This window comes from Conger conger, chromosome 7 (assembly GCF_963514075.1).
Source record: "Conger conger chromosome 7, fConCon1.1, whole genome shotgun sequence".
In the NCBI taxonomy this organism is placed as follows: domain Eukaryota; kingdom Metazoa; phylum Chordata; class Actinopteri; order Anguilliformes; family Congridae; genus Conger; species Conger conger.
In genome coordinates, this window is record NC_083766.1 from 10,827,809 (window position 1) to 10,854,772 (window position 26,964).

General features: G+C 48.9%; 1 protein-coding gene across 1 annotated transcript in view; it reads right to left on the reverse strand.

Moving 5' to 3' along the window:
- Positions 1 to 26,964, reverse strand: part of sptbn2 (spectrin, beta, non-erythrocytic 2) — a 79,173-nt gene that overhangs the window by 4,131 nt on the left and 48,078 nt on the right. Inside the window, exons 6-39 of the mRNA XM_061247953.1 lie at positions 26,582 to 26,673; positions 26,368 to 26,448; positions 25,506 to 25,621; positions 24,243 to 24,355; positions 23,649 to 23,836; positions 23,325 to 23,442; positions 22,494 to 22,652; positions 21,124 to 21,426; positions 20,629 to 20,782; positions 18,787 to 19,181; positions 18,090 to 18,353; positions 17,313 to 17,524; positions 16,902 to 17,039; positions 16,467 to 16,686; positions 15,497 to 16,033; positions 14,844 to 15,046; positions 13,992 to 14,082; positions 13,566 to 13,712; positions 12,927 to 13,190; positions 12,600 to 12,824; positions 12,419 to 12,508; positions 11,745 to 12,020; positions 10,743 to 10,873; positions 9,766 to 9,970; positions 8,804 to 9,178; positions 8,009 to 8,253; positions 7,268 to 7,406; positions 6,422 to 6,506; positions 5,648 to 5,844; positions 5,070 to 5,197; positions 4,643 to 4,718; positions 1,274 to 1,467; positions 463 to 636; positions 242 to 284 (exon numbers count right to left, since the gene is read on the reverse strand). Of these exons, the coding sequence (XP_061103937.1) occupies positions 242 to 284; positions 463 to 636; positions 1,274 to 1,467; positions 4,643 to 4,718; positions 5,070 to 5,197; positions 5,648 to 5,844; positions 6,422 to 6,506; positions 7,268 to 7,406; positions 8,009 to 8,253; positions 8,804 to 9,178; positions 9,766 to 9,970; positions 10,743 to 10,873; positions 11,745 to 12,020; positions 12,419 to 12,508; positions 12,600 to 12,824; positions 12,927 to 13,190; positions 13,566 to 13,712; positions 13,992 to 14,082; positions 14,844 to 15,046; positions 15,497 to 16,033; positions 16,467 to 16,686; positions 16,902 to 17,039; positions 17,313 to 17,524; positions 18,090 to 18,353; positions 18,787 to 19,181; positions 20,629 to 20,782; positions 21,124 to 21,426; positions 22,494 to 22,652; positions 23,325 to 23,442; positions 23,649 to 23,836; positions 24,243 to 24,355; positions 25,506 to 25,621; positions 26,368 to 26,448; positions 26,582 to 26,673 (6,378 nt within the window). The remainder of the gene's footprint in view (positions 1 to 241; positions 285 to 462; positions 637 to 1,273; positions 1,468 to 4,642; positions 4,719 to 5,069; positions 5,198 to 5,647; positions 5,845 to 6,421; positions 6,507 to 7,267; positions 7,407 to 8,008; positions 8,254 to 8,803; positions 9,179 to 9,765; positions 9,971 to 10,742; positions 10,874 to 11,744; positions 12,021 to 12,418; positions 12,509 to 12,599; positions 12,825 to 12,926; positions 13,191 to 13,565; positions 13,713 to 13,991; positions 14,083 to 14,843; positions 15,047 to 15,496; positions 16,034 to 16,466; positions 16,687 to 16,901; positions 17,040 to 17,312; positions 17,525 to 18,089; positions 18,354 to 18,786; positions 19,182 to 20,628; positions 20,783 to 21,123; positions 21,427 to 22,493; positions 22,653 to 23,324; positions 23,443 to 23,648; positions 23,837 to 24,242; positions 24,356 to 25,505; positions 25,622 to 26,367; positions 26,449 to 26,581; positions 26,674 to 26,964) is intronic.

Here is a 26,964-nt window from a genome sequence, read left to right on the forward strand (position 1 = left end):
ATTTATTGTTGTTGTGTTGTCAATACGCTTTGGCAATATATAGGGTATTTTGTAATATGTTGTGCCAATAAAGCATCTCTATTTGAAATTTGAGAACGATGGCAAGAGAGAGAGCAAGAGAGAGGGAAAGAGAGAGCAAGAGAGTGGGAGAGAGGAGAGAGCAGAGAGAGAAGAGAGAAGAGACAAGGTGGTCAAACTTCATAATGTCTATTTTTAAAACAGTGGTATCAGGAACCCTCACCTCATCTTTTGCTTGAAATAGGAATTCCTTTCCATCACCAAGCCTGCAGCCAAACAGGGGAGAGAGAAGTCAGCAGAAATCATCTCAGCCCAATGTAAGCGTGCCCATCCTTCCCCCTCCATCCCCAATTCCAACTCCACAGCCCACCTGCTACACCCTCGTTCGCCCACCTACTACACCAACCTTTTCTGCTCACCTCGCTCCTCTCCTCCCCCACTCACCGGAGCTTGAAGACGTGTTTTCTCTTCCTGTAGTCGTGGGCGACCTCGCACACGGCCTCGTTGAGGCTTATGGGTACTTCGCCGTGATAGGGCACTCCGTTGGCCGCGCCCTTGTTGTCCTTGTAGAATCCGAGGCTCCCCTTGCGCAGCACGCAGTACACGTTCTGCCAGGATCTGTGGATGGACACGCGTGTGCCAGGAATGACAACCAGCTCACCGGGGCTGTGTGAGGCCTGCTTTCTCCTCTCACCTGGTCTCACACAGCAGCTGAGCACACGTTATCTCTATTCCCCCACTCCCTCACACTTAATCCTGCTCTCGCCCTCAGATAAGAGACTCTTCAGACCGGTCTCTCCCCCTGCCCAGAGATTAGGGTCCAATATTTTGATTTCCAACCCATTAAATTAAATTCCCCTCAGTTCATTTCAGTTTACCCTCCTCATAATGGTTCACAGGGGTGAACAACAAGGGCTGGTTCTTTTCTATTAATTATTTAATAATCCCAATCATAACTTGATCTGACATTTGTATAAACAACAGCTACACCTGCAGACTGAAAGTGTAACCTAGAGATTATACTGTGCTCTAGTAGAAGAGTGAACCAGTGTAGGTTATACAGCTGTCAGAAAACTAAAACCAAGGTAACTGGTTGGAACGAAAACCAGCATACAGACCGGCCCTCCAGGACTGGAGTTGTGCACCCATGCCATACAGACAGCCTCCTTAAAGACATGTCCCCTCTCTCCCCCCAGATGACATCCCCCTCTCCCTACAGCCACTCTAAGGACACACCGCCCTTCCCACACTGCACCTGCTGGCTGCCTTCTTGCTGTGCGACTCCATCTCCTGCTTGCGGCACAGCATTCCCTCCATGGTCTCCACGGGCGGGGGTTCGCCGGTGCCTCTGCCCGGCAGCGTGGCGAAGGGGGCGGTCGGGTCCAGACGGGAGGACGAGGGCAGGCCGCTGTCTCGCCCCGGCCCGTTCACAGACTCTGCCTCCGACCCCTGAGGCGCCCGGGGGCAGACACGCCAGAGTCAGACACACCACCGGGACTTTTTAATCACAGCTCCAGTCTCTGCACCACACACGCACTCCGACAGGCCACATTCTAATTCATACTTCACCAACCGACGTGCTCGACATCACCGTGTGTGTTATAGGCTGGTTTGTAAAGTAATGCCTGTTTTATACGTCTACAGTTAATGTGGATGTGTGTAGGGGTTGTGTGGAATATGTGTTTGTGTGTGTAGGTTGTAAACCAGGTCCAGGAAGATATCGCATACCTTTACCATACCATACACAGAATTTAAAAGCACGTAGCTAGCAAACACTGCTGGCACAGATGATGATTGGTTGATGTGACGTGGTGTAACAATCATTTGTATGAAGTTACTTCATTTCTGCCTGTAAATTTTGAATGGCATATATGGAGCGGTTTGATTACAGGCAAGCTGAGGAGGTTTGATGATACTGGCATACTTTATCTAACTATCACGCAAACTATGCAGACTACACAGTAGTATAAAACAGCCTTAAGAATATGATGTAATTCTATACACATTTAGGTTTGTCTCTCTGTGGTCGTCATTGACAACTAGAAGCAAGTGGAGCCCAATTATCACTAATCAATCAGTCAGTCATTACCACATTTCTTATCAACTAGGCCACTGTGTGCCTATTTTAAGTGTCATTCAAAGGGACTGTCTATTGTGTGATGCCACATATGATCCAATCCCAGTCTCAACCAACAACAGTTCGTTTCTGGTTTTAAACATCAGACCCAATTACAAAAATCTTAAATTAGCATACAGGCTGTAGCATAAGCTCCATGCCACAGAAACAACATTAAACACACAGACACAGGACACACAGAGAGACAAATGGAAGGTAGATGGAAGCCAAAATGTGGAGGGTTCCTAATTCCCACAATTCAACAGTAAGAAACCCTGCTGTAAAGTCCAGCTATGCCAGCTTGACCAGCTTGAAATTGAGCTGAGCCTGAGCTGATAGCTGGTCAACCAGCTACTAGCTGTTTAAAAACATAGCTTGAGCTGGTCAAACCATGCCAAGCTGGGAGCTGGTCTGAACTGGTCAACCAGCTAAACCACATCAAGCTAGGAGCTGGTCCGAACTGGTCAACCAGCTAAAACACATCAAGCTGGGAGCTGGTCTGAACTGGTACCAGCTACCAGCTGTTTCAAAACCTAGCTTGAGCCGTTTTCTTCAGTAGGGAATACAGGGGGAGCAGGGGGCTGACAGGGATGGGACACAAGGCCAGTCCTCATCCGAGTGCTCAACACAGCCTCTGCATTAAGACCATGTCCCTGCTTTAGATGACGCAGCTATGTTTGAGCGTGATGTGGTGACTTTAAGTGAAAACACAACTGAAACCCGCCATTCTTGCGTGTCGCTATGACATGGCTGGGTGTGGCCATGTTACAGAAACACTTTTTATGGCTAACATCTTTAGTGCTAAGCCAAGAAAGGCAGGTTTTCCCTGTGCTAATGAGCTGAACGGCAACACTAAACCATGGTGAACTGGACCAAAGGAGTACTACTGCCTTTACATTGGTGTACTTTCTCAATTAGTTATGATTTACATTTTTTCCAGTGATCATGTACAGCAGCAATCATCAAATCTGGACATCCAATCCAAATCTGGCCCTGGTTTTCGTTCACCCAGGTAATTAGCTGAACAATTAATGCTACTGATTGGCCAGACTGTCATCACACCTGACTCCCAGGTAAAGGGAGGGTGGAAAACCAGCAGCAGCTCTCGGACCTGGAGGACTGTGATTTGATGATCCCTGATGTACAGTCTATCAAACATTGTGTTTGAGTTTCTTGGGACCAGGGGGAAATATTTCTTTAGGACACAAAAACGTTAATCACTTACCCTACTGCGTTTCTGAGGGTTAGTAGATATTGTAAAGAAAAGTTGTAATGTAAATGGAAAAAAAAAAGTTAAAAGTTAAATTAATATAACAACTTGGAAGGCTGAATGCAAAACATGCTATTCGCTGTGCCTGGGATTTGTGCACAAGCTCAGGGGTCCAGCCAAAACAATGGTGCAGCTGTGAAAAGTGCGCTCAAGGGTGCCCTCTAGGCCAGCCAGGGGGTACTGCAGTGGATCAGGGACTAAGCGCAGGGGGCAATGGGGACTAAGCTATGGACTACAGCTCAATACTCACAGGCTCCAGTGACTTTAACTTAGGGCCAGGTCTATAGTCAGGTTTCCTGGCCCCTGAGAATGATATTGACTGCAGACAGAAATGCAACATTGATAAATTCATTACTCTAATCCTAGTCCAGGGACTGTCAGGGTGGCATTATTTTATAGGAACAGGCACACACACACACACACACACACACACAAACAGGCAGACAGACAAACAGACACACACATGCAGACACACACACAGGAATCAAGGAATGACTCAGGCAGAAAGACAATAGAGAAACAGATCACCCACAAACATAAGACAGCAAGTGTGATACTTACAGTAAATGACAAAACAAGAAGTTAATTTGTATTACAAAGAATTCAGTCTATGTTGAATGGAACTGCAAATGATAACATGCCCATACTGGCAGGAATGATCTCCTGTATGACTTATGTCTACCCAGGTAATGTACAGTCATGTACAGCAGATTTCAGTCATCATGTTAAACTTGTGCAATACAAGCGAGAGCACTTTCCTGTCATTCCTGTTCCACCTAATCACACGAAACTACAGGACAAAGAGGACAGGGACAGAATATGACCCATTTTGAATCATGAAAATGGCCCGCTTTGCACACAATTTTGTCAAATAATTTTCTCATCAATTTGTTGATACCAGACCTGGGTCAAATACGTCTCTGTGCTCGAATGATATTGCCTGGTGCAACTGAGCCAACCAAGAGGACCAAAGTTCACTTTTTGTGAGTATTCCATAAGTTCTAATACACCAGATGAGCTCAATAAAGCGTAGAAAAGTATTTGAATCCAAAACTATTACGTATTTGACCCAGGTCTAGTTAATACCCAGCTGACCATGACATGGGGGTGAAGATAAGAGCTGACCAGCACTGGGGTGTTTTTTTTGTCATCCACCCCCACCTCATATTGATAATGAAATGAAGAAACCCTATAACATTTGGCACCACTGAAAACTCAGACTGCTGTGGGGGTCTCACCTGTGAGGTGTCTTGGTCACTGTGGACCCCGTTCACAGACACGGATTGGTTCAGAGTTGTCTGGTCTAAACTGGTCCTGTGGGGGAAGAGGGGGGAGGTGAGCAGTTTCCGAGGGACTCAACAAAACCCACAATCCTTCCTGATTTTGGTACATTCTACGTGTTGCAGTTAGTGATGTCATCATGAGAGGTGAGCTACACTGAACTTCTGTGATAAGTACTGCCTTCTTTTTTTCCAGTTGACCATGACCCTTTGTGAATACACAATGCACTTTAAACCACACATCTTTAGCACCAGCTTTGTATAAAATAATGTGATATTTTCCAGAACACCGTGGCCAGATTCTCGTAGGATTTCCACTGCATTTACAGCTCATATTCTGATCCCTGTACCCTCCACTCACAGATACCTGATCAGGCAGTCTCACCTGGCAGCAGACTCGTGCGCTTGGCTCTCTGCCTCAGATTGTGCCACCTCCTCAGCCGGGGGGGGCGTGGGGGGCCGCCGTGCCCGCTCCTCTTCCTCTCTCCTTCTCTGGATCTCAAGCTCCTCCAGCTGAGGGAAGAAATGACAGCCACGGTTCAGGAACAGTCTCCATCTCTAAATTATTATTTTCTCTCAACTACTTCTCTCTCTCTCTCTCCTTGAGAGAAAAAAAAAGATCTCAAGTCTCATTACAAGACTAAATACACTTGTCAAGACACTTTTATTGTCAGGTGGCATTTGTTTATTTGAATGTGTTTTGTGCAGATTTGCTTGTTTGTAGGATGCAAAAAGTCAAAACTCTGTCTCTCCTTTCTCCCTCTGTCTCTCTCTCTCTCCCTCCCTCCCTCCCTTTCTCTGTCTGTCTGTCTCTCTCCCCCTCCCTCCCTCTCTGTCTGTGTCTCTTCCACCCTCCCTCCCTGTCTCTCCTCCTCCCTCTGTCTCTCTCCTTCTCCCTTTCTCCCTCTCCCTCTCTCTCTGTCTCCCTCCCTCTCTCCCTCCTCCCCTCCCTCCCCTCCTCACCGTGGTTAGTTTCTCCAGCAGGGTGAAGCGCTCGTCCCAGCCGGCGGCCAGCTTCTCGAAGGCCTCGTGCCGTTTGATCAGGCTCTCCACCTCGTCCACATTGGAGCCCAGCTCGGCCGCACGCACCAGCGGCTCCTGTCCCGCCAGCCAGGACTCCGCCACCGAGGCGTCCCGCCCAAACTGCAGCACCTCCAGCACTGAGCACCGACAGGAGGGGTTACAGACGACACGCTAACGCAAAACGCTAACGCTAACACTGTTAACTACTGAGAAGCTAATCTTTACAGGTTCGTTTATGTGAGTCTGTACACTACATGTACGTATATTAGTTATTAAGCTGATACTTTTATCCAAAGCTTTTATCCATCTTATCCTGGCTACACCGGGGCTTGAACCACCAACAATTTCGGTCCCAGGATGTACCTTAGCTACTTGACTAGTATAACTAATTATATATTTATCCTGTGGTATGCTAATGTATAAAAATTCATGTAACCAATACATTAGTTAGTAGTCAACACATCCATTAACTGATGAAAAGTAATTAATTAATGTATGTTAACAACTACATTAGTTAATGTCAGTTCATGTACCCTTATTGTAAAGTGTGACCGAAAAAACAAAAGCACAGGGAAAATACACACAATCAAATTCCCATGTAAACATGGGCACACAACATTACACAGGAATATACCCCCACATACAAACACACGATCACTGACATGCACACACAAACACACACGCAGGTAGCCAGGGGCACACACAAACACGCACCAATCTGCAGGTGGTCCATTTTGTCCTGCCACTTCTTGTTGATCTCGTCCCTCCTGGTCTGCAGCTGATCCAGTTTCTCTCGGATCTGTAATACAGGTCACAGGAAAGGCTACTGTAAAAATGTCTGTGGAAGTCAAAGAGCAAAGCTGAATTGTAAACAGCTGAAATACAAATAATTGGAAATAATTATTTCATGCATAACATATTGTTACCATCATTTGTATGGCAAAGTTCTGCCAACCGACTTGCAAGTATTGTACTGTAGAATTGACTTTGTTTGTACAATGTGGTGACAAATTAATGCAGCACTGCCTACCCCTGCATCATTTATGGTTTTGATGCCTGTGACATATAATGATTAAGTCACATATCATCCACAATTATTTGACTTGTAGTACATTAAATATGAAGTTCAATAACCTACTTCTGAAGTAAACATCTGTGCTGACAGTTTCTTTCTCTTTTCTCACCATGTAGATGATTTTGCAAAGAAAAATTTTGATTGAAAAACTTGTCAGTTTGAAAATGCACAAATTCAGGACTTGTAGTTGTAGTGTAAGTACTGCAAAAATAAAGGTATTTTAGTACTTATTAAACTTTAAAAATCTTATTTATTTTGCTAAATAAGACAAAAATATTGCCAATGAGGTAACACACATTTACCAATGGGATAAGAAAATGTTTTGTCAAGTAAACAGAAATGTAAAACAAGCTAGTTAACATTTTCTACTTGAGAGGAAAAAAAAAGATCTTAAGTCTCATTACAAGACTAAAAACACTTGTCAAGACACTTTTATTGCAGTGTCAGGAAACACACAGGCACACAGACAGGGCAGGCCGCAGTACCTCATCAGCAGCGTAGTGTTTATTCCTGATTAGCGTGTTGCCCATCTCATTACAGGCAGTGAAGCTGCCAGCCCTGGTCTCAATCTCTGACTTGATGTCCTGGTGGTTAGCAATGACCAGCCCTGCTGAGGACACGTCCCTAAGATAGAGGAGGGAAAGAGAAAAGGAGAGGAGGGGAGCGTTATTTAAGCCAACGGGGCCCCAACCGCAAACCCAGTGGTTGATCATGGAGGGTTATGGTGGGTCTTGGGATACACTTGACAAAAACAGCCAACTATACTGTACATATTCCATTGTCACACCAGTCAAATTAAACACTGCCCTGCACTACCAGCTCAGACAAACTACCAGCACTAGCTGGTTGACCAGCTCATACCCAGCTAGATCATAGCTGGATTTTACAGCTAGACCAGCTTATGAAAAGCACAGTTGGATTTTACAACAGGGTACATTTGTTACATTGTGCATGCAGGAGTTTCTACAAAAACATCACAATTTCACCTTTGAAATATTTTAATATTAAAACATTTACGACATATAACATTTTCTACAACCGTAAACAACAGTATTGGCTGCTGTAATGGGTGAGCAGCCCTTGAATTAAGCAGTAAAATGCTGGGGTCTGAGTGTAGACACGCGGTTGGAGACGGCGTTCAGGGCGCGTCAAAGTCAAGGAGGCTCCGCGTCCCCGCTCCGGGTGTGACGCGGCTTACGCAGGTGCGAGGCCGTGGGGCGGCTCACCTGGGGCTGTCGTGGGCGTCTATTTGCAGGTTGACCCCGTCCATCCACAGCATGAGGTCGCGCACCATGTTGAAGAAGCGGAACTTCTCCACCGTGTCCAGCAGGAGGAGCCGGCGGGCCTGGCCGGCCGACAGCAGGGCCTCCCAGGCCTCGGAGACGGCCCGCTCGTGCCGGTGGATGTCGTCGGCCTTCTCGCCGGCGTACGCTTTCTGCAGCCGCGCCGCGTCCTCCTGCACCTGGTTCACCTGGGAGGAGGCACGGCAACACCTTCCAAATCCACTCAGAAATACCGCTGCGCCTCGTAAGCCGGAATTAGTCTTTGTCGCGCAAGCTTTTTCGACAAGTGTCGCACGACAGAAATGTGTCGAAGGTCTGTAATGAGGGTTCTGTTGTCTCTATGGTAACAAGATGCCAAACGGATGTCTACACCTGGATCTGTATGAAACGTGCTGTATAAATAACACCTGATTGATTGACTGCCAGATTGATTGACTGGTTGATTAACTGAGCATTCTAATGCTGTAACAATAACTACTGGTAAGAGAAAGCAATGTAGTCCAAAAAACCATACAATACTCTTCAAGGGGTTAAATACATTAAACCTCTTCAGTAACACAATTTTATCATTACTGAGCATCTCCTCCATTTCACTGCATGTTTTACAAATAAAGAACCTTGAACCGTATCACTTCTAAGTGCTAGCACGGTGTAGCATTTCTCACTGTAAGACCATGGGAGCTGAGCACACAGGAGCGGTGGCAGGAGACAGTATGGAACCGGGGGGGTCGGGCGTACCTGCCCGCTGAGGGCCTGGATGTCGTGCTCGTAGGCGGTGTGCTGGCGGTGCAGGTGCTGCACGGTGTTGAGGTCTCGGCCCAGCTCGGCGGGCAGCGCCTCCCTCTTCTCGCGCACGCGGCCCAGCGCCTCGCGGGCGTCCTGGTGGAAGCGGTGCAGCTCGTAGGAGGCGGCCAGCATCTGCGTGCGCGTGTCGATCAGCTCCAGCAGGTCGGCCCAGGCCTCGTTCAGCCCGTCCTTCCACTCCGCCACGCTGGCGTTCTCCGGGTGGCCCGACTCGATCAGCTCGTCCGCCTGCGCGTTCACACCGTCCACGCGCTCCTGCCCGATGGTGCTGGTGTCCCGCGCAAACTCCCGGAACTTGTCCCTCAGCATCTGAGAGGAGAGGATAAGGGACACACACACATACGCAGACACACACACACACACACACAAACACATTCACACATGTGCACACACACACACACATGCACAAAGACATTCACACACATGGACATACACACGCGTATGTTAATACAGTCGACCAATACTCTAGACAGCAAGCCATGAGAACGAATGATTAAAACCGAATCAGCAAAAATACAGTGCAGTTCGTAAGTATTTGGACAGTGGTACAAATTCTGTTCTTTTGGCTCTGTACTCCAGCAAATTGGATTTGAAATGAAACAATGAATGTGAGGTTAAAATGCAGACTGTCACCTTTAATTTGAGGGTATTTACATCCATATCAGGTAAATCCTAATATTTTGCCGAAGCAAACCGTCCATTTCGGACCTCACAATCTAGGCTATCCAACGACTTGTGCGAACCCAAAGTAGTAGAAGAACAGAGTAACAGCTCACCGTAGGAATCTTTCCCGTCGAGACCCATTGTTTAAAAACTGCCGATGTGTGCCTAAGTAGATTTAAGTGCAGCGCAAAATTGTCAAAAAAAAAGTCGGGCCTCTCTCCGTTGTTGCTCACCGTGACATGCTCGTAGTCCTGGCCCAGCTCGTGAGAGCCAGCCACCACCTCCCTCTCTGCGATCCACTGCTCCAGGTCGTCCACCTCCTTCTTCAGCTGCGTCAGCCGCAGGCGCTCCTGCAGACGGCCCTGCCGCTCCTCCGCCAGGTCCTTCAGCCCCGCGTACAGCTTGTCCACCTGGGCTTGCCGTAGAGTGATCCGCTCGCTGGGGGTGAGAGACAATTTTCCCCTTCAAACTTTAAAGTAACTTTAAAACCCATATAGAAATGTTTGCTAACTGCAAGAAACTCATTTGAACTTCTCAGGGGAATTTATTTAGCTAGCTCTAGCAGTTCTAGCCATGTTTTGCTGACCAACCACTGAAAATGATGGTTTCCTGTAACGTAAACTACATGACCTCTTTATTGCTGTGAAAAGCAAAGCAAATTTTCGCACAATTGTCTGCCAGTGTGACCGTCCCTTAACATACACTGGTTAAAACAAACAAGTGACCGAAAACTCTTCAAAGCTCCTCCCATTACATATGTCCAGGATGCCTAACTGGCTCTAATGATCCCTCGATACACTGAACATCCATCCATCCATCCATCCATTATCTGAACCCGCTTATCCTGAACAGGATCGCAGGGGAGCTGGAGCCTATCCCAGCATACATTGGGCGAAAGGCAGGAATACACCTTGGACAGGTCGCCAGTCCATCGCAGGGCACACACACCATTCACTCACACACTCATACCTACGGGCAATTTAGACTCTCCAATTCAGCCTAACATGCATGTCTTTGGACTGTGGGAGGAAACCCACGCGAACACGGGGAGAACATGTAAACTCCGCACAGAGAGGCCCCGGCCGACGGGGATTTGAACCCAGGACCTCCTTGCTGTGAGGCGGCAGTGCTACCCACTGCACCATCCGTGCCGCCCTACACTGAACATGCTTCTGGGTTTTGGTCCCTGCACATTGTGAATCCCGCTGACCTCTCGGGGTGTTCGCTGGTCACCATGAGCCGGCTGCTGTTGGCCAGCTGGTGGATGGTCTGGGCGTAGTCCTCCAGGGCCTGCTCCAGGATCTGGTGCTTCTTCACCATCACCACCGCGCTCTGTTCATCCTGCGTCCACATAAATACACACACACACATGCTACATTACATTACATTACATTACATTACATCACATTACATTATTGGCATTTGGCAGACGCTCTTATCCAGAGCGACGTACAACAAAGTGCATACCCATAACCAGGGATAAGTGCGCTGAAAGACCCTAGAGGGAATAAGTACACATCAGAGACAAATACAGTAGAACCTCAGAGAACCAAACACAGCGGGAATGAAGGTCATTCAGAACACTGACCGGACAAAGTACAGTCCATAAACCAATAAACTCAATGGCATTTGCCCAAACAGTAACCGTCATATAAAGTGCAATCAAATAACCAACGACAGGATGAACTTGTAAAACAGCCAAATCAGAAACAAATGTGTATAGTGACACTGGCAAAGCAACAAGGTTTCGCACTCTTGGATGAAAAGCAATGGTAAGCAAAAGGCAAACTCCCCACTTGCATCGGTTGTAGCCATCAGTGTGATGCAATCTTTGCTGGATTTTCAATTATTCAACTGCTTCTCACTTCCATCCAACAGAGAGTTTTGTCCTGGTACTTCCCTTATTGGATACTTTTTAGCAACACCTATTAAGCTCATTCATTTTTCCCCAAATTTTTTATAGAATTTCAAGTTTTTTCTCAATTAATAGTGTGACTCATTTGCGTTGACTCAGTCATCATTTTCTATTAAGGTTACACTTCCATTTCCAAACCCTGTTCGGTTGACCGGCTAATTTTTATGAAGTTTGGATCTCAGAGGTTCTACCGTAGGTGAAGTTCCAACAATGATAATGTCCTAACCCATGACCACACATATGGACACAAAAACCCACACGCTGCATGTACGCCCTCACACGCGCAGAAAGCGTCACCTTGGCCTTCTCCTCCGACATCATGTGCAGCTCTTGCTCTCCCATCCAGGCCTCAGCCTCGGCTGCGTCCGCGTAGAACTGCTGCGCTCGGTGGGCCTCCCCCAGACGCCCGCGGCGCTGGTCTGTCTCGGCGATGAGCTGGGCCCAGGACTCCCGCAGGTCCAGCAGACGGCCCTGCACCCCGTCCACCTCCTCCCGCCCCGGGCCCATGGAGCGCCGGTGGGTCTGGATGTCGTCGATGCGGGGCTGGTGCCCCTGGATCTCCTTCTGCAGGGTCTGGGAGAGGAGGAGATACTGAGAGCTCAGGATTACAGCCAAAGAAGCCCAATAATGTTTTTCCTCAACAGACTTCCATCATTCCCTATGTCCAAGTCAAAATGTTACCATTTTAATTTTACGTTTTAAAGCTGTGCAATCTGCAATATGTTTATACATTAGTAGTGCACATTCTGTAGCTAGTTAGTACATCTGCACTATACACCAGATAACTTTGCTCAAAGTGCTCTAGCTGCTGCTCTATCAGACCTTGGTCAAATACATGATTGTGTTTGTATTTAAATACTTTTCTGTTCTCGATTGATCTTGCCTGGTGTAACTGAGCCAACTCAGTTGAATCCAACCCAATTACGTATTTGATGCAGGTCTGTGCTCTATATCCAGGACGCCCTCCATACCTGGTTCTTCTTGATGAGCAGCTGTACACTGGGCAGGTCTTTCCCGTGGTCAGTGGAGGTGGCCAGAGGCATTCTCTCCTTCACCCAGAGCTGGAACCAGAACAGAAGGGTCAGACGTTAATGACCACACATAAACCGCGTGGAGACCGTAAACGACAAACGGGCCTCTGCTGATTCTCACCAGCTCATCCTCCAGGTCACGATTGAACTGGTGGGCCTCCTTGGAGGCCAGGAGCTGCTGCTGCCTCTGCCGCATGGGCTGGTGGAGCTGGGCGAAGCTGTCCGCTACGCGCTTCTGCTGGCCGTCCACCTCCGCCAGGCCCGAGTCCTCCTGGGAGAGCGCCAGGGCCTGCGACTGCAGCGCCTGCACCTCCTTCTCCCGCACCTCCATCTGGTGCTCCAGCATCTGGGGGAGGTGCAGAGAGAGTTTAGTACGGCACATAGCACTGGCTGAGCCTCCCCCTGTATTCCTGTCATATATGGGGTGCCTCCCTTGCCGCTTTCTCACCTGGTGCTTCTTGAGCAGAATGTTGACGCTGGTCAGGTCCTTGCCGTAGTCGTCGCTCTGCAGCTGGCTGGACAGGTTCATGAGCCAGGAGTCTAAGGCCGAGCAGCTCTGCGTGAAGAGCTCCGCCCTGTTGGCGTCGAACAGGCACTGCGCCTTGGTCTGGGTGGTGGCCTCCAGCTCCTCCCACTGAGCCTGCAGGCTCGCCATCGTCTTCTTCACCACCGGGTCCAGCTCGGGCTTCTCGCTCACCAGTGCCTGCCCCTCCTGACGAGGTCGAAGGTTATAGCAGAGGGTGAGAGGAGACGTGGGAAATTGAGACTCTTTCATGATATCTTGTTGACGTGCCAAATTAGTTTCTGCTCTCATTATATAAAATGTGAATTTGGCTCACTTGTTTTGTCTGTAGAACAACAATGGCTTATAAATAATTAGGCAAATTGCACCCTTAATCTCTTGTCACTGATAAAATGTGAGACTATAAGGAGATTCACTGTGCGGGAGTTTTTCCCCCCAATTTTTTCTCATAATTTCAAAATAAGTCAGATATTGCTGTGTCAGGCACCCATTCCACATTGCTAGTAACCACTTGGATCATTAATTATTCTATCTGAGCACGTGCGTCCACAGTCCCTGTCGCACCTTGCCGATCTTGTCCAGCCAGTCTTTATTGGAGGCCAGCTCTGCCATGAAGGCCTGGTGCTTCTGCCACTTGCTGTGGAGGTTCCTGGCCTCGTCGTACGACATGTCCTGGGCCGTCAGCATCTTCTCATTGATCCAGAGAGTGAGCTACAAGGAAAGGAAAAGTTAGGAGGAACCCTCACACAGCTGCTGACTCAGGATGGGGGGTCCTGAACTACCTCTGACTCAGCAGAAAGGCTTGTCACCTCACTGTGATTCCTGTTAAACGTGTAGTGATGTCATAGTGACATCAACTGTGCATCTGCTGAACTCAACACACAGCAGCTCACTCTTATGCGGTTAGTACCACTGGCTGCTCACTTCTAGCGTTGTTCTCTAAAGGAGTGACTATATAAACAGACGCATTGTGTAGAAGATTTTCTTTACCTCCTGTCCGTCCTGCAGGAAGTGCTGCAGTTCGCGGTTGTCTTTCAGCTTGGCCAGTAGTGTGTTGGCAACCTCTTTGTTCTTCTGATGTCTGAAGAGAGAGGAGGGAGTAAGACAGAAAGTCAGTGATGAGGAAAATTAATTGTCAAAGAAAATAAATGAACTATCCTACCAGTCCGCTATCACTGTCGCCATCGTTGTCACTTCTGTCCTATCACACACACCTCTGCCCTCAGTCAGGAACATCTCTATTTTCTCACCGTCACAAACAATTACATTTTCATTTAGGCCAGTGGTCCAACCATGTTCCAGGAGAGCTACCTTTCTCTGTTTTCACTCCAACCGTTACAAAGCACACCTCATTCAACAGCTAGAGATCTCATCAGGCTAATTAGTAAAATCAGGTGTGCAAAATAAGGGTTGAAATGAAAACCTACAAGACAGTAGATCTCCATAAACAGGGTTGGGAACCACTCATTTAGGCCTTTGTCAGACACTCTTTATAACATAAGTGCATACATACAGTACAAACTGCTTTAGGCAACAGTGCAGATGGATAAGTCATCAAGGTCACTGTAGCCGTTAAGCCGCTGTCCTCTCACAAACATCGTTCCCCCATGTAATAGAAAAATATCTGTCCTATATCACACATTCCACGTACTACTCCCAGTCACACACTATTCAGCCCCTACATTACAGCTCACCCTCACCCTGTCTTTATCACACACACAGTACTCTCTCACCATCTGCCCTCCATCTTCCAAGCCATCCCGCACTCCTATACCTCTTGAACCACTCTCTCTACCACTCCCCCTCCTCACTCTTTCGCCCTCATCCTCCCTCCACCCTTACCTTTCTTTGATGGAGTCAGCCTTCTCTTGAATCTTGTCGGAATTGGTGTTGAGATCGCTGACCAGGCGGCGTCCAGAATCCACAACTCCATTAATCTTCTCCTCACTGGCCTCCATGGTGGTCATGAAATCCTCATGCATTTTGATGGCCTCTTCCGCCCCCTCGAGGCTGGAGGGCATCTCTGTGTGGGACAGCACATACTCCTGCACGGGAGAGGGTGACAGTCAGGAGTTAAGGGTTTGTCCTTTTATTTAAAGTCTTCTGCAAAATATCTTCAAAATAGATCTACTATATACATTATTTCCCACATGGTGACTACAGTAGGCAGTCCAGTTTAAATATTTCTGTTGTTTAAAGAAAACTTGTATTCCTTATTCTTTTTCTTGGTTCCATCCTATATATTATAATCCTGTCTTCACATTACCAACACCCTCCTTTACCTAGTTGTTTGGGTAGCCCTAGCCTGAACTCATGACCCCTTCACTCATCTGGCTATGGCAGCCCTAGCCCTCACTCACCTGGTTAAGGTAGCCCTAGCCTTATCTCACCACCCTCTCACTCACCTGGTTAAGGTAGCCCTAGCCTTACCTCACCACCCTCTCACTCACCTGATTAAGGTAGCCCTAGCCTTACCTCACCACCCTCTCACTCACCTGGTTGTTGAGGAAGCCCTCGGCCTGCTTCACGTCCCTCAGGAAGGTCTGGAAGTCGAAGGCCTGGGCCAGCAGGCTGTGGCGGTTCTCCCACATGCGGCGGAGCTCGTGCCAGCCCGTGTCGAGCGCCTGCAGCCTCTGCCCCAGGAACATGTACTGGGCGTCCGTCTGGCCCTGGGTCACCTCCTCGCCCACCGCCCGCATCTTCTCGTAGTCCTCCTTGTAGTTGTCCACCTCGTTCTTGATGCCCTCGTGCTGCGTGAGCAGCTGCTCCGCCTCAGGCAGGGAGGTGGGGATGTCCTCGGAGGCCACGGCCGTCATGGTGCGAGACAGCCAGGACTGGAAGTCGTCCAGGTCCCTCAGGAAGCCCTGCAGCTTGCTGGCCTCGCCCAGGCTCTCCTCCCGGCGCTTCATGGTGGCGTTCAGCTCCTCCCACACCTCCTGGATCCCCTCGAGCCGGGCCTGGGTCTCCAGGGCCTGGTCCGGGTGCTCCTTGGCCAGCTTCTTGGCCTCTTTACGCAAGTCATCTAACTTTCCCTAAAAGACAAACAAGGAATAAATATCATGAAATTATAAGACACTGTTGTAGTGCATGGATGGGCCTGTTAAGACACTGTTGTAGTGCATGGATGGGCCTGTTAAGACACTGTTTTAGCGCATGGATGGGTTAACCAGTTGATCTGCACAAAAAACTGTCTCCCAGGTTCACATCTGCACGTCTGCCAGTCTGAGTTGTGAACTGCAGTGTGATAAGAAGCAGGGGCTGACATCACATGCTTCTGAGGACAGCACAGATCTGTCTGCAGTCTCCACAATGGATATTGCTACAGCAAATAAATACAATTAAGCATTCCAAATATAGTATTAATATAATTATATACTGTAAAGCCAGGTCATGTCCTTGGCTGTGCAGCATGCGTAATGCAGTGTGCTAACAGGCCCTGGCTCTTGACGCTGAGACGCAGTGCACCTGAATGGCCTCCAGGTCGCGCTCCATGCCGGTGAGCTTGCGCTGCAGGGCCATGACCCCGGCCAGGTCGTTGCCCAGGCTCTGCGTGGACTCGATCACTTTGGTCTTCTCCTTCATCCAGCTCTGGATCTCATTGCACTCCAGGTGGTAGTTCTGGATGTTGAGTGCTGACTCCAGAGCCAGCTTCCTCTTGTCTGCCAGCCGCTGAAACTCCTTCCACCTGGAGAGGGAAATGTAGGGTGAAGCCAGGTGCAAAATGACGAACAAAAGGTAACAAAAGAGTGTGTGTGTGTCTTTGTGTGCAGGCGTGTGTGTCTGTGTGTGTGTTTTTGTGTGCAGGTGTGTGTGGCTATATGTGTGTGTGTCTTTGTGTGCAGGCGTGTGTGTGTCTCTGTGCGCGGGTGTGTGTGTGTCATTGTGCATGGGCGTGTGTACCTGTCATTGAGCCCGTCCTGAGTCTGGTGAATCTGGCCTTTGCTACGGTGGTCTGAGTCGAGTAGCTGCTTTGCCACTTGGTTCACATCAGAGATTCGGGAGCCCATATTATTCATTTCAGTTTCTAGAGTCTCGAACCTGGAAGAGCGCGCACACAAACACACAGATGCACAAACAAAATAAGAAACAGTACCCCCTTCATCCTCTGTGATAACAACAGGAGGCCTGGAAACAGCGCTCAGCCCAGCACATATCTCTCCCCCCAATTCCCTTCCATCTGTCTCTCCCTCCCTCTCCCGCTTTTTTGGGATCCAGTCCAGATCCTCCACCTCCCTGACTCTCTCTTCTGTCCTAGCACCTGCTCGCCTCAGGTCCTCTCCTCTTCTCTTCCTTCCCCCCCTCCACCCTCACCTCTGCTGCACCACCTCCAGGTCCTCCAGCTTGTTGGGGATCTCCATGGCGTCCAGCCACTGCTCCTTCTCCCCCACCCACAGCTGGGAGGCGTCCGCCTCGCTGAACATGCGGTAGAGCGCTAGCGCCCCCTCCAGGGCCTGGCGCCGCGACGCAGAGAGGGACTCCAGCTCCTCGTAGCGCTGCTCGATGGCGGGGAGACGGCCCTCCACCTGGAACCCGGAGAGAGAGAGAGAGAGACAGTCGTGAAGGATAGCAGTCATGATGAACGTCTTTTCCTTAGCACTCAGCAGGGTGTAGGATTTACATCAGCCAGGGATCGTCTGGCTATCGCTACTCTGGTCCTGATGTGTCAGATTTCTACAGGCAATCAGTGAAATATGTGCCTTTCTGCTGATCAATGCTAGCTCTCCTGTAATACTCAACATTAGCTCTCCTGTTGCACTCAATGCTAGCTCTCCTGTAGTACTCAAAGCTATCCATCCTGTAGCACTCAATGCTAGCTCTCCTGTAGTATGCCATACCCTACCCTGGGTAGGGACACCTAGATCTCATAGCACAACACTCTCAAATGTGAGCAATGTACTGGCGTGAAACGTGAAATGCCAACCATAAACCTAAACCTTTACATTACATTTTGTGTCATTACTTTGTAAATTAGTATTCTGAGAGCCCTTTTCATTACATGGACATTTTTGGCTGTGGTGCAACCGTCTGGAGTTGGCACGGAACGTCCCTCTTGTTGAGACGTTTTGCGGTGCGGGCGTCCTGGCTGACCTGAGGGGAGCGGGCGTAGGCCGAGGGCAGGGCGAGAGCCTGCTCGTGCAGGGAGTCGATGAGGCTCCGGTGGCTCTGGATCTCCTCCTCCACCTCGCGCTGCTTGCGGGCCAGGGTCTGGGTGGAGAACTCGTCGTGCCCCACCTCCTGGCTCGACACCCGCCGCAGGGTCTCCATGATCCAGGCCTCCATGTCGTTTGCGTCCGTCTGGAACTGGTGGAGGGCCACCGCCTCCTTCAGATGCTGCTCCCTCAACTGGGATGCCTGGAGAGAGAGAGAGAGACAAAGTCAAAGAGAGAGGGAGAGAGAGAGAGAAGAAGAGAGTGAGAGAGAGAGACGGTTGGGAGAGAGAAAGCGTGAGGCTGCCATGTTCTTGCCATTTGTTGTTGTTGTGTTGTCACTATGACTGATTGTTGTTATCTCTTTGCCAATATGTATTCTGTCATGCCAATAAAGTATTTGATTTGAACTGAATTGAACTGAGACAGAGATAATGGGGTTACATTTGCGGAAATGAGTTTCAGAAAATATGATATGGGATCATAATGACCACAAATCACTGCATCTGATGATACCCATACCCGGTCCCTAACGACCTTCCCATCCCAACGGCATTCCCCTCCTCTACCTCCTCCCTAATTTCTGTTCCTCCCACCTCCCATATATCCCACAACCCTTCCCCGTTCATCACGCCTACCTCCTCCAAGTGCGCCCACTGTGCGCGGACGTCCCGGATTCGCTCCGTGACCTCCTGGGCTCCGTAGTGCCCCTCCCTCACCAGGGCGTCGCCGCCGGCGATGCTGTGGCCCAGGGGCCCGTAGCGGGCGGCCATCTCGTCCCTGAAGGCCTCGTGCTTGCTCAGCAGGTGGAGGGCGGAGGTGAGGTCGCGCCCGCAGTCCCCTCCCGCCAGGATCTGCTCCTGCTCGCGGATCCAGGCCGCCTCCTCGCCCAGCTCCCACAGGAACTGCCAGAGGCGGCGCGAGTCCTCCAGCCGCCCCCGCCTGGTGCTCGCCAGGCGGCCCAGCTCGTCGTAGGCCCGGCCCAGCAGGGCCACCTTCTCGCTCACCAGGGCCGGCTCACACGGCTTGTAGCCTGAGAGGGAGAGAGAGAGAGAGAGGGACCAGGGGAACCTGAGTGACCAGCAACTCTTACTGCCCGTCCACACCAAGACTGATAATCTATAACTATAAATATACACTCTATATGAGTGGGCACTTTATTAGGTAGTTATTGGACTTATTTTTTCAACTTATTGGTCTTCTGCTGCTGTAGCCTATCCTCTTAGAGGTTTGACACATTTCAGAGATGCTCTTCTGCATACCACTGTTGTAATGTGTGGTTATTTGTGTTACTGTCACCTTCTAGCCCTTTTACTCTGACCTCTCTCATTAAGCAGGCATTTTTGCAGGCAGAACTGCTGCTCACTGGATGTCTTTTGTTTTTCGCAGCATTCTCTGCAAACTCTAGAGACTGTTTTGTGTGAAAATTCCAGGAGATCAGCAGTTTCTGAGGTACTCAAACCACCCTGACTGGCACCAACAATCATTCCAGTCAAAGTCACTTAGATCACATTTCTTCCCCATTCTGATATTTGGTGTGAAAAAAAGCTGAACCTGACTTTCTGCATGCTTTTATGCATTTAGTTGTCCACTGGGAGTTAAAAGACCTTTTCATTTTCTCCGTACGCCAACCCCCATCCCCCCTTCTGTTAGTTTGGGACGGCACAAGCTCCTCCCAAGCTGCTTATCTTTACACTATGCGGAGCTGTATCGTTGGGGTGAGAGAGACAGTACTCCCCACTGACCTAAGTAGGCTGCAGATGTGCACTGGTACACACCGTCCCATTGACTGAAACCAAGCCCGACTGGATGATGCTGCAGCCAATTATGAGCTACCCTGCAGGGCTGCCAGTAACAGTCTGGCATGCTATGAATTTGATACTTCAAAACTGAGTGCATCCACACATTTGAACAGTCTTAACAGCGGGAGCCACCAGCACCAATTAGTTGAAGCTCTGATTCTGCTTAAAGACCACAGTGTGCTGAAGACAAGCTGCCTCTCTGCCTGACGCCTCTGGATGTGTCTCAGTGCCAGCAGATTGTGCTCTCAGGACTCTGTGTGTGTGTGTGTGTGCGTGTGTGCGCGTGTATGCGTGCCTGTGTTTGTGACCTTGTGCGTGCCTCTGTGTGTGTGCGTGTGTGTGTGTGTATGTGTGAGTGTGTGTGTGTGCGTACGCATATGTGTATGTTTGTGTATGTGTGCTAGTTATGTGTGTGTGTGTATGTGTGTGTGAGTGTGTGTATGCATGTGTATGTGTGCGTGTGTACGCACGTACGTGTGTATGTATGAGTGTGTGTGTGTGTGTGTATGCATGTGTATGTGTATGTGTGTGTGTTTGAGTGTGTATGTGTGTGTGCGTGCATGTGTGTGAGTGTGTGTGTGTGTGTATGTGTGTGTGCGTGCGTGTGTGTGAGTGTGTGTGTGTGTATATGTGTGTGAGTGAGTGTGTGTGAGATAGTGTTTCTGTGTGTAAACTCACTCTGCTCAGTGCTGGTGAAGCGCAGGGCGGCGGCCTGCACCCCGCGGATGCGCTCTGCCTGGGCGGAGATGTCGGCCTCCACCAGGGTGTGGGTCTGCAGGAGGTCATCCACGTCGTGCAGGTGCCTCCCACAGTCCTGGGACTGCAGCCGCCCCTGGGGAGAGGGACAGGAGGGGCACAGATTTTAGGTCCTGATATGGTCCATAAGAAGGTGTTTGTTTGGTTTTAAGTACCAAAAACGAGATCAATCCAGTTTTAAATGTCCATTCTCCAGCACCTCTAATGAGCTTTACCAAGAACAGGCAGACTGTGTCTTTAAGGCTTATTGACATCAACAAACCTCTGTTCTGATTGGCTGGCACTGGCACTGACACATGCTCACCATGATGAAGGCATACTGCCAAACCACATGATTTTCAAATGATGAAAACATTTCAAGGAGATAAAGTGTGCGATTTTCATTTTTCACTTTTCACTGTCGCCCCGTGTGTTTACCTTCATGTCTCCCATCCAGTCCATGATGTATCTCATCTCCTGCGTCAGCCTCTGCAGGTCCCTGTGGGCCAGAAGCCTCTCCCGGCGCGAGGCCAGCAGCTCCTTCAGGTACTCCCAGAGGCGGAGCACGTTGTCGCGGCGCGCCAGCACCCTGCGCACCTCGTGGTATCCCTCCGCCTCCAGCTCCCGCGCCACCGCCTGCACGGCCGCCACGCGCTCGCCGTACGCCCCGATGTCCGTCTCGATCGCCTCATGCTTCCGCGTGGCCGCCTCCACCGCGCTCAGCTCCAGGCCGAAGTTATCCTGCGTGTGAGAGCGTGTGAGCGAGTGAGAGTGCGTGTGTGTGTGTGTGTGTGTGTGTTTGGGTATGTGTGTGTGTGAGTGAGAGTGCGTGTGTGTGTGTGCGTGTGTTTGGGTATGTGTGCGTGTGTGTGTGTGTGCGTGTGTTTGGGTATATGTGTGTGTGTGTGTGTGTGTGTGTGTGAGTGTGAGAGTGCGTGTGTGTGTGTGCGTGTGTTTGGGTATGTGTGTGTGTGTGTGTGTGTGTGTGAGAGAGAGTGTGCACGTGTGTGTGTGTGTGTGTGTGTATGTGTGTTTGGGTATATGTTTGTGTGTGTGTGTGTGTGTGTGTGTGTGTGTGAGTGTGAGAGGGCCCTCTGCAAATGCCCCTTCTCCTTTTTAGTCCAGACCCCCCCTACCCCACCCTGCCTGGGCCCTGGTTAGTCACTTCTACTATTCCCCCTACTGTGACGCCCCTGCTGCCTGTCTCCAATGAGAGAGAACCTCCTAAATATAGCTATGTGTTCCCCGATGTATTAAACATAATTGTTCACATTAGTTTTAATTTCACATTTAAACACGCTCATTCACTGCCAAGAAAAAAAACATGACATTTAAACTGCTCCCCTAATCAAAACAAGCTTTGACGGCCCCAATGTCAGCAGCATTAAATATGAATACCTGCAAGATTATCCTGCTGCTGGTTACGGCCCGTACACACCAAGAACTATAACTATAACCTTAACTATAACCATAACGATGTGAGCATCCACACTGCTGAATGATAACGTTCTGTGAATAGTCTCTCGGCTGTCATCATCTGTCGCTTTTGCATGGGACGGCCTGTGAATTCGGATAGCCTTCACATGCAAAATGATTGGCTGTCAGTGTTTTATCATTCATGCAGCTGGAACAATTTGTTCTGAAAGTGATCCCAACGATATCGTTTGTCACTGTCGTTGTCATCATAGCTGCGGTGTGAACTCCGCCATCCACTTGAGTTAGAAAATTTTTTAAAAGAACATATATTTATAGTTGTCATTACAGTTATCCTACTTGGCGTGGAAGGGCCTATACCGTGCGTAGCGTACCTGAGAGACCAGGCGCTGGTTCTCGCTCAGCCACGTCTCCCTCATGGCCGCCTTGCGGTCGAAACGGGCCGCCAGCATCTCCAGCTTCTCCTGCCGAATCAGCTCGTTGCGCAGAGCCAGCTCCCGCTCATGCTCCGCCTTCTCCAGGCGCTCCCACGCCTGCCAGACCAATCACAGCAGCAGCAGCAGCACGTCAAGGCTTCGCCCACTTCGTCATTATTTACTCAAATAATACATCATAGGAACTCAAGAGTGAAAAGTGAATGCGCTATCCTTCCATCTTTTGTAAACTCAGTATCAAGTGGTTCCCAACCCTGTTCCTGGAGATCTTTCATCATGTATGTTTTCACTCCAGTACTAACCAAGCATACCTCATTCAACAGTTATGGGTCATTTCAATCACTTATTTTTCTCCTGTAAATAACATGGCTTGGAACTGATGTTTGAAGGAGAAAGGACATTCCATTTGCCTAATTCAGTTTTTCCCCTACTTCACTTCTTTTTCTAGCCTCTCCCGATGGGTGGAGCTCGGAGTAGAAAAAGGAGCAAGGAAAAGAAGAGGAGAAAAATATGCGATTGGAATGAGCCCCTAGAGATCTCATTGAGCTGCTAATTAGTACAACCAAGTGTGTCAAATTTGGGGTGAAATGAAAACCTCCAGGACAGTATGAACAGGAAAAATCTGCAGGAACAGGGTTAGGAGCCACTGCTCTACAGGCAATCATAGTGTATTGAACAATGTAGCACAATGTAGCAATTGTGTTGCCTCTGGAACAGGAAACAGAATCTTCTCAGCTTTCATGGCATTGTCCACAGTCGTGACCAAGGCACCTTGTTAATATCGGAGATGAGCTTGCCCTCCCGGGGCATGTAGACCTTCTGATTGTTGGCCCTCATTTTGCTTTGGATGGTGAACAGCAGGACCTCCAGATTTCCCTTTTCTGTAAACCTGCAACACACACAGACACACACACGCACAGCACATGTTTAGTCTCTCAAGTCACCAACAACCCCACCCGCAGAGCAGTGGCCCACAGTATACACACAACCCAGTTTCTGTTCTCTTTATGGGATTCTGTTCCTCCCTGCTCTGTCCTAGTTCCCTTCCCTGACCCCCTAACCGCCCCGCCCCGTCTCGCTGGCAGGTTCTCTCACTTGGGAGGTTTCTCCACCGTGCGGTAGGTGTTGAAGGCCTGCAGCTGGTTCTGCACCCCGTTCAGGGAGTTGGCCAGCTGCCGGTCGTTCAGGGTGAAGATGGTCTGCTCGATCCACTGCAGCAGCTCCGACGCCAGGGTTTCGTACTTCTCAATCAGCTGGTCCGCCTCGATGGCGTAGTCCAGCACCTGGGCCACAGGCAGGAAGTAGTGAGCAGATCGTTACTACAGGGGCAGGACCCCACAAGCACATACAGACACATACACACACAGTTCAAGCTATGTTTTTAAACAGCTGGTAGCTGGTTGACCAGTTCAGACCATCTCCCAGCTCGACATAGTTTAGCTGGTTGACCAGTTCAGAGACCAGCTCCCAGCTTGACATTGTTTGACCAGCTCAAGCTATGTTTTGAAACAGCTGCTAGCTGGTTGACCAGCCCAGACAAGCTACCAGCACCAGCTGGTTGACCAGCTCATACCCAGCTAGACCAGCTTATGACCAGATTGGCCATGCTGGTTGACCAGCTCATACCCAGCTAGACCTGCTTGAAAAAATCCAGCAGGCATAGCACATATAATACACTTCAGGCCTCACCTTGCCAATCCTTTTGCCCTCCACAGCCAGGGCCTTCATCTTAGAGAAGTAGTGGTAATAGGTGGCCACGTAGGTGATGATGGACTTCTCATCCGGGTGATCGACATTGACATCTACACAGAGAGAGGAGGACTTAAGTCAGCGATGCTTCAGAGAGGCCATTTTTCTCCCTCACCGCAACATACCATCGCTCTCTACAACAGAGCTGTCTACGCTACCTAATCTGTTCCCATTGACCGCTCAGGAATCTCTCCCAAGTGACACTAAGCATGGATTTGGTCCTGAGTTCTGCTATCAGTCCCCATGAATAACCTTTCAGGCCAAAGCCAGTCTCTCAGACAGGCCCCTATTATTTGATTTAGCTGAGCTGTAACTGATTCCAGTAATCCTCCTGAAAGAAAAGTTTTTTGGATACTGTGGTGTGAGTTTGAACCTGGCTGTGGTCTTTTTCCTTCTCATTTTTTTCCTCACTTTTAACAGCCCAATTATATTATATTTTTCTTAAATGTTAATTAGCTGACACTTTTATCCAAAGAAACTTGCAGTTGATTAGACTAAGTAGCCACCAACCTTGCGGGTGCCAGTCATGTATCTTAACCACTCCGCTACAGGCTGCCCCTACAATTACAATCCCACTCGAGTCGACACCCCTATTCCATTGCTTCAGCACCTGATTATCAGACTCGCACCTGTCCTCTGGAATTGGTGCTACCAGCTGGCCACTTCATTGTACAGTGCCCTCCATAATGTGTGGGACAGAAACCCATTATGTCTTGATTTGCCACAATTCTAGATTTGGTATCACGCAATTAACATGTGGTTAAAGTGCACATTCTCAGATTTTATTAAAGGGTATTCTTTTACATTTTGGTTTCACCATGTAGAAATGATAGCAGGCCAAAGACACTGTATGTTCTCTATATTTATACATCTACTGCTTCAGCAGCTAATGCAGGTGCATTCTGGTTGTGTGTCCCCCTAAAGGACAGGCAGTATGGTATGATCCGGGCCGTACGAAGCTAAACCACTGAACCATACACGTTAACAGGCTCATTAGCAGAATGCATCACTAATGGGAGCCCCCCGTGTTTGCAGGCTTAATGCGTGCACTTCATCACTTCTCATTCTTTTGTAAATATCCTCATAAGCTCACAGCACACATTTGGGTAAGAAGATCTCATCCAAGACTGCCAAAAGAACAAGGTCCCAACAGCTGGAGAGTGCAGGGCAAGCAGAGGAGGATGAGGCAGAAGAGACACTCACCCTCAGGGTCCAGGAGTTTGGTGAGGCCCAGTTCCTTCTCAGCCACGTTGAACGCGTTCTGAAGGTTGTAGTGGGCATTGGACCTCTTCAGGGTGTCGAACTCAATCAGGTCGGATCTGACAGGTCGGAAAACATTTCTATTATGAGCTTCAGTATTTAGAGTGCAGTCAGAGCGTCAAATAGTTCACCAGAAATATCTGCATTTTGTCAATGCAATTAAGACGTTTTACAGCCAATGAATATATAGGGCAACTACAGCGCTAAAGCCTGCACATAACTTGAAGCTAACAGCAAGGAAACGTTATTTGATTTTGACTTGACCTGACTGAGAGTCACTGACAGTACCTTGGCATGAGTACATAACCATACCGGGTACTAAGAGCAGAAAAGACTGTGCTCTATTTGAATAAATTAACTACATTTGTTTACACTTTCATTCAAATGATTTGATTTGGCCAGCTGGAGGCATCAAAATATTACTCCATGCTAGTGTCCTCCTACAGTCAAGCACCACCAAGCTGCAGTCACATGACTTTCTGGAACTTTCATTAAACTGTACATGGGGGATTTAAATAGTCAAGCTTTCCTTTCGACGTGATTCCACCAATGCTTTAAGTACTTGTAAGTACAGCTTCAAACATAAATGAAACAACAGTGATAGAGCAGTCACAGAACTCAGTGGCCTGAGTAATAACAGCTGCAGCAGACGGTGCCCACTTGGGTATCGTCAACTTTCGTGGCTGGTAGAGGACAGCTTATACAAGAATGCTTGTACTTCACAAGCAAAAAGGGCCAGAAGACATTACAGGGAGTATTTTCTGCACCGGAGAGGGACAAACATATAAACAGTCAAACGCATTACCTGTGCTTGTGCACGATAGCATTGAAGGCAAGGCCGTCCCTCCAGCTGGTAGTGAAGTTGTGAACATTGACATTCTGGTAGCTGCAGAGAAATAATGCAAGAGCATCAGTAGTGTTTGGTCCCTTGTTTCAGTGGCGGCATACGTTGACCTTCCTTCAATGGCCATTCACCAGATAATGATTTATTTGTCCCCTTCACAACCCTCCGCCCTTACCCTGCGGTCTTCATCTGGCACCACAGCAGCAGGGCGTCTTTGGCCGATTTCTTCTCCTTGTTGTCCTCCGTCTCCACGCTGATGTCCTGGATCTATAGGCAGAAGAACATTTCCAGCCCAGACTTACATGCAGGACTCCAATCACATCATGCAGCACTCAAATGGATCACGGTAGATGGCAAACCAGATGTCATTAAAGTCGAAGAGAGTACAACCATAATCGTGATTAGGACAGCAAAGAACTCCCATCTATGACTACGGCAGACGGCACTGGCCATTGAAGTTCACGATTATTTAACTTTTTATCATTATATTCAAGTGTATTCCACACCGGATGTGAACACAATAAAACAACATAAAATGGTCATGATGGGATTTTTTTT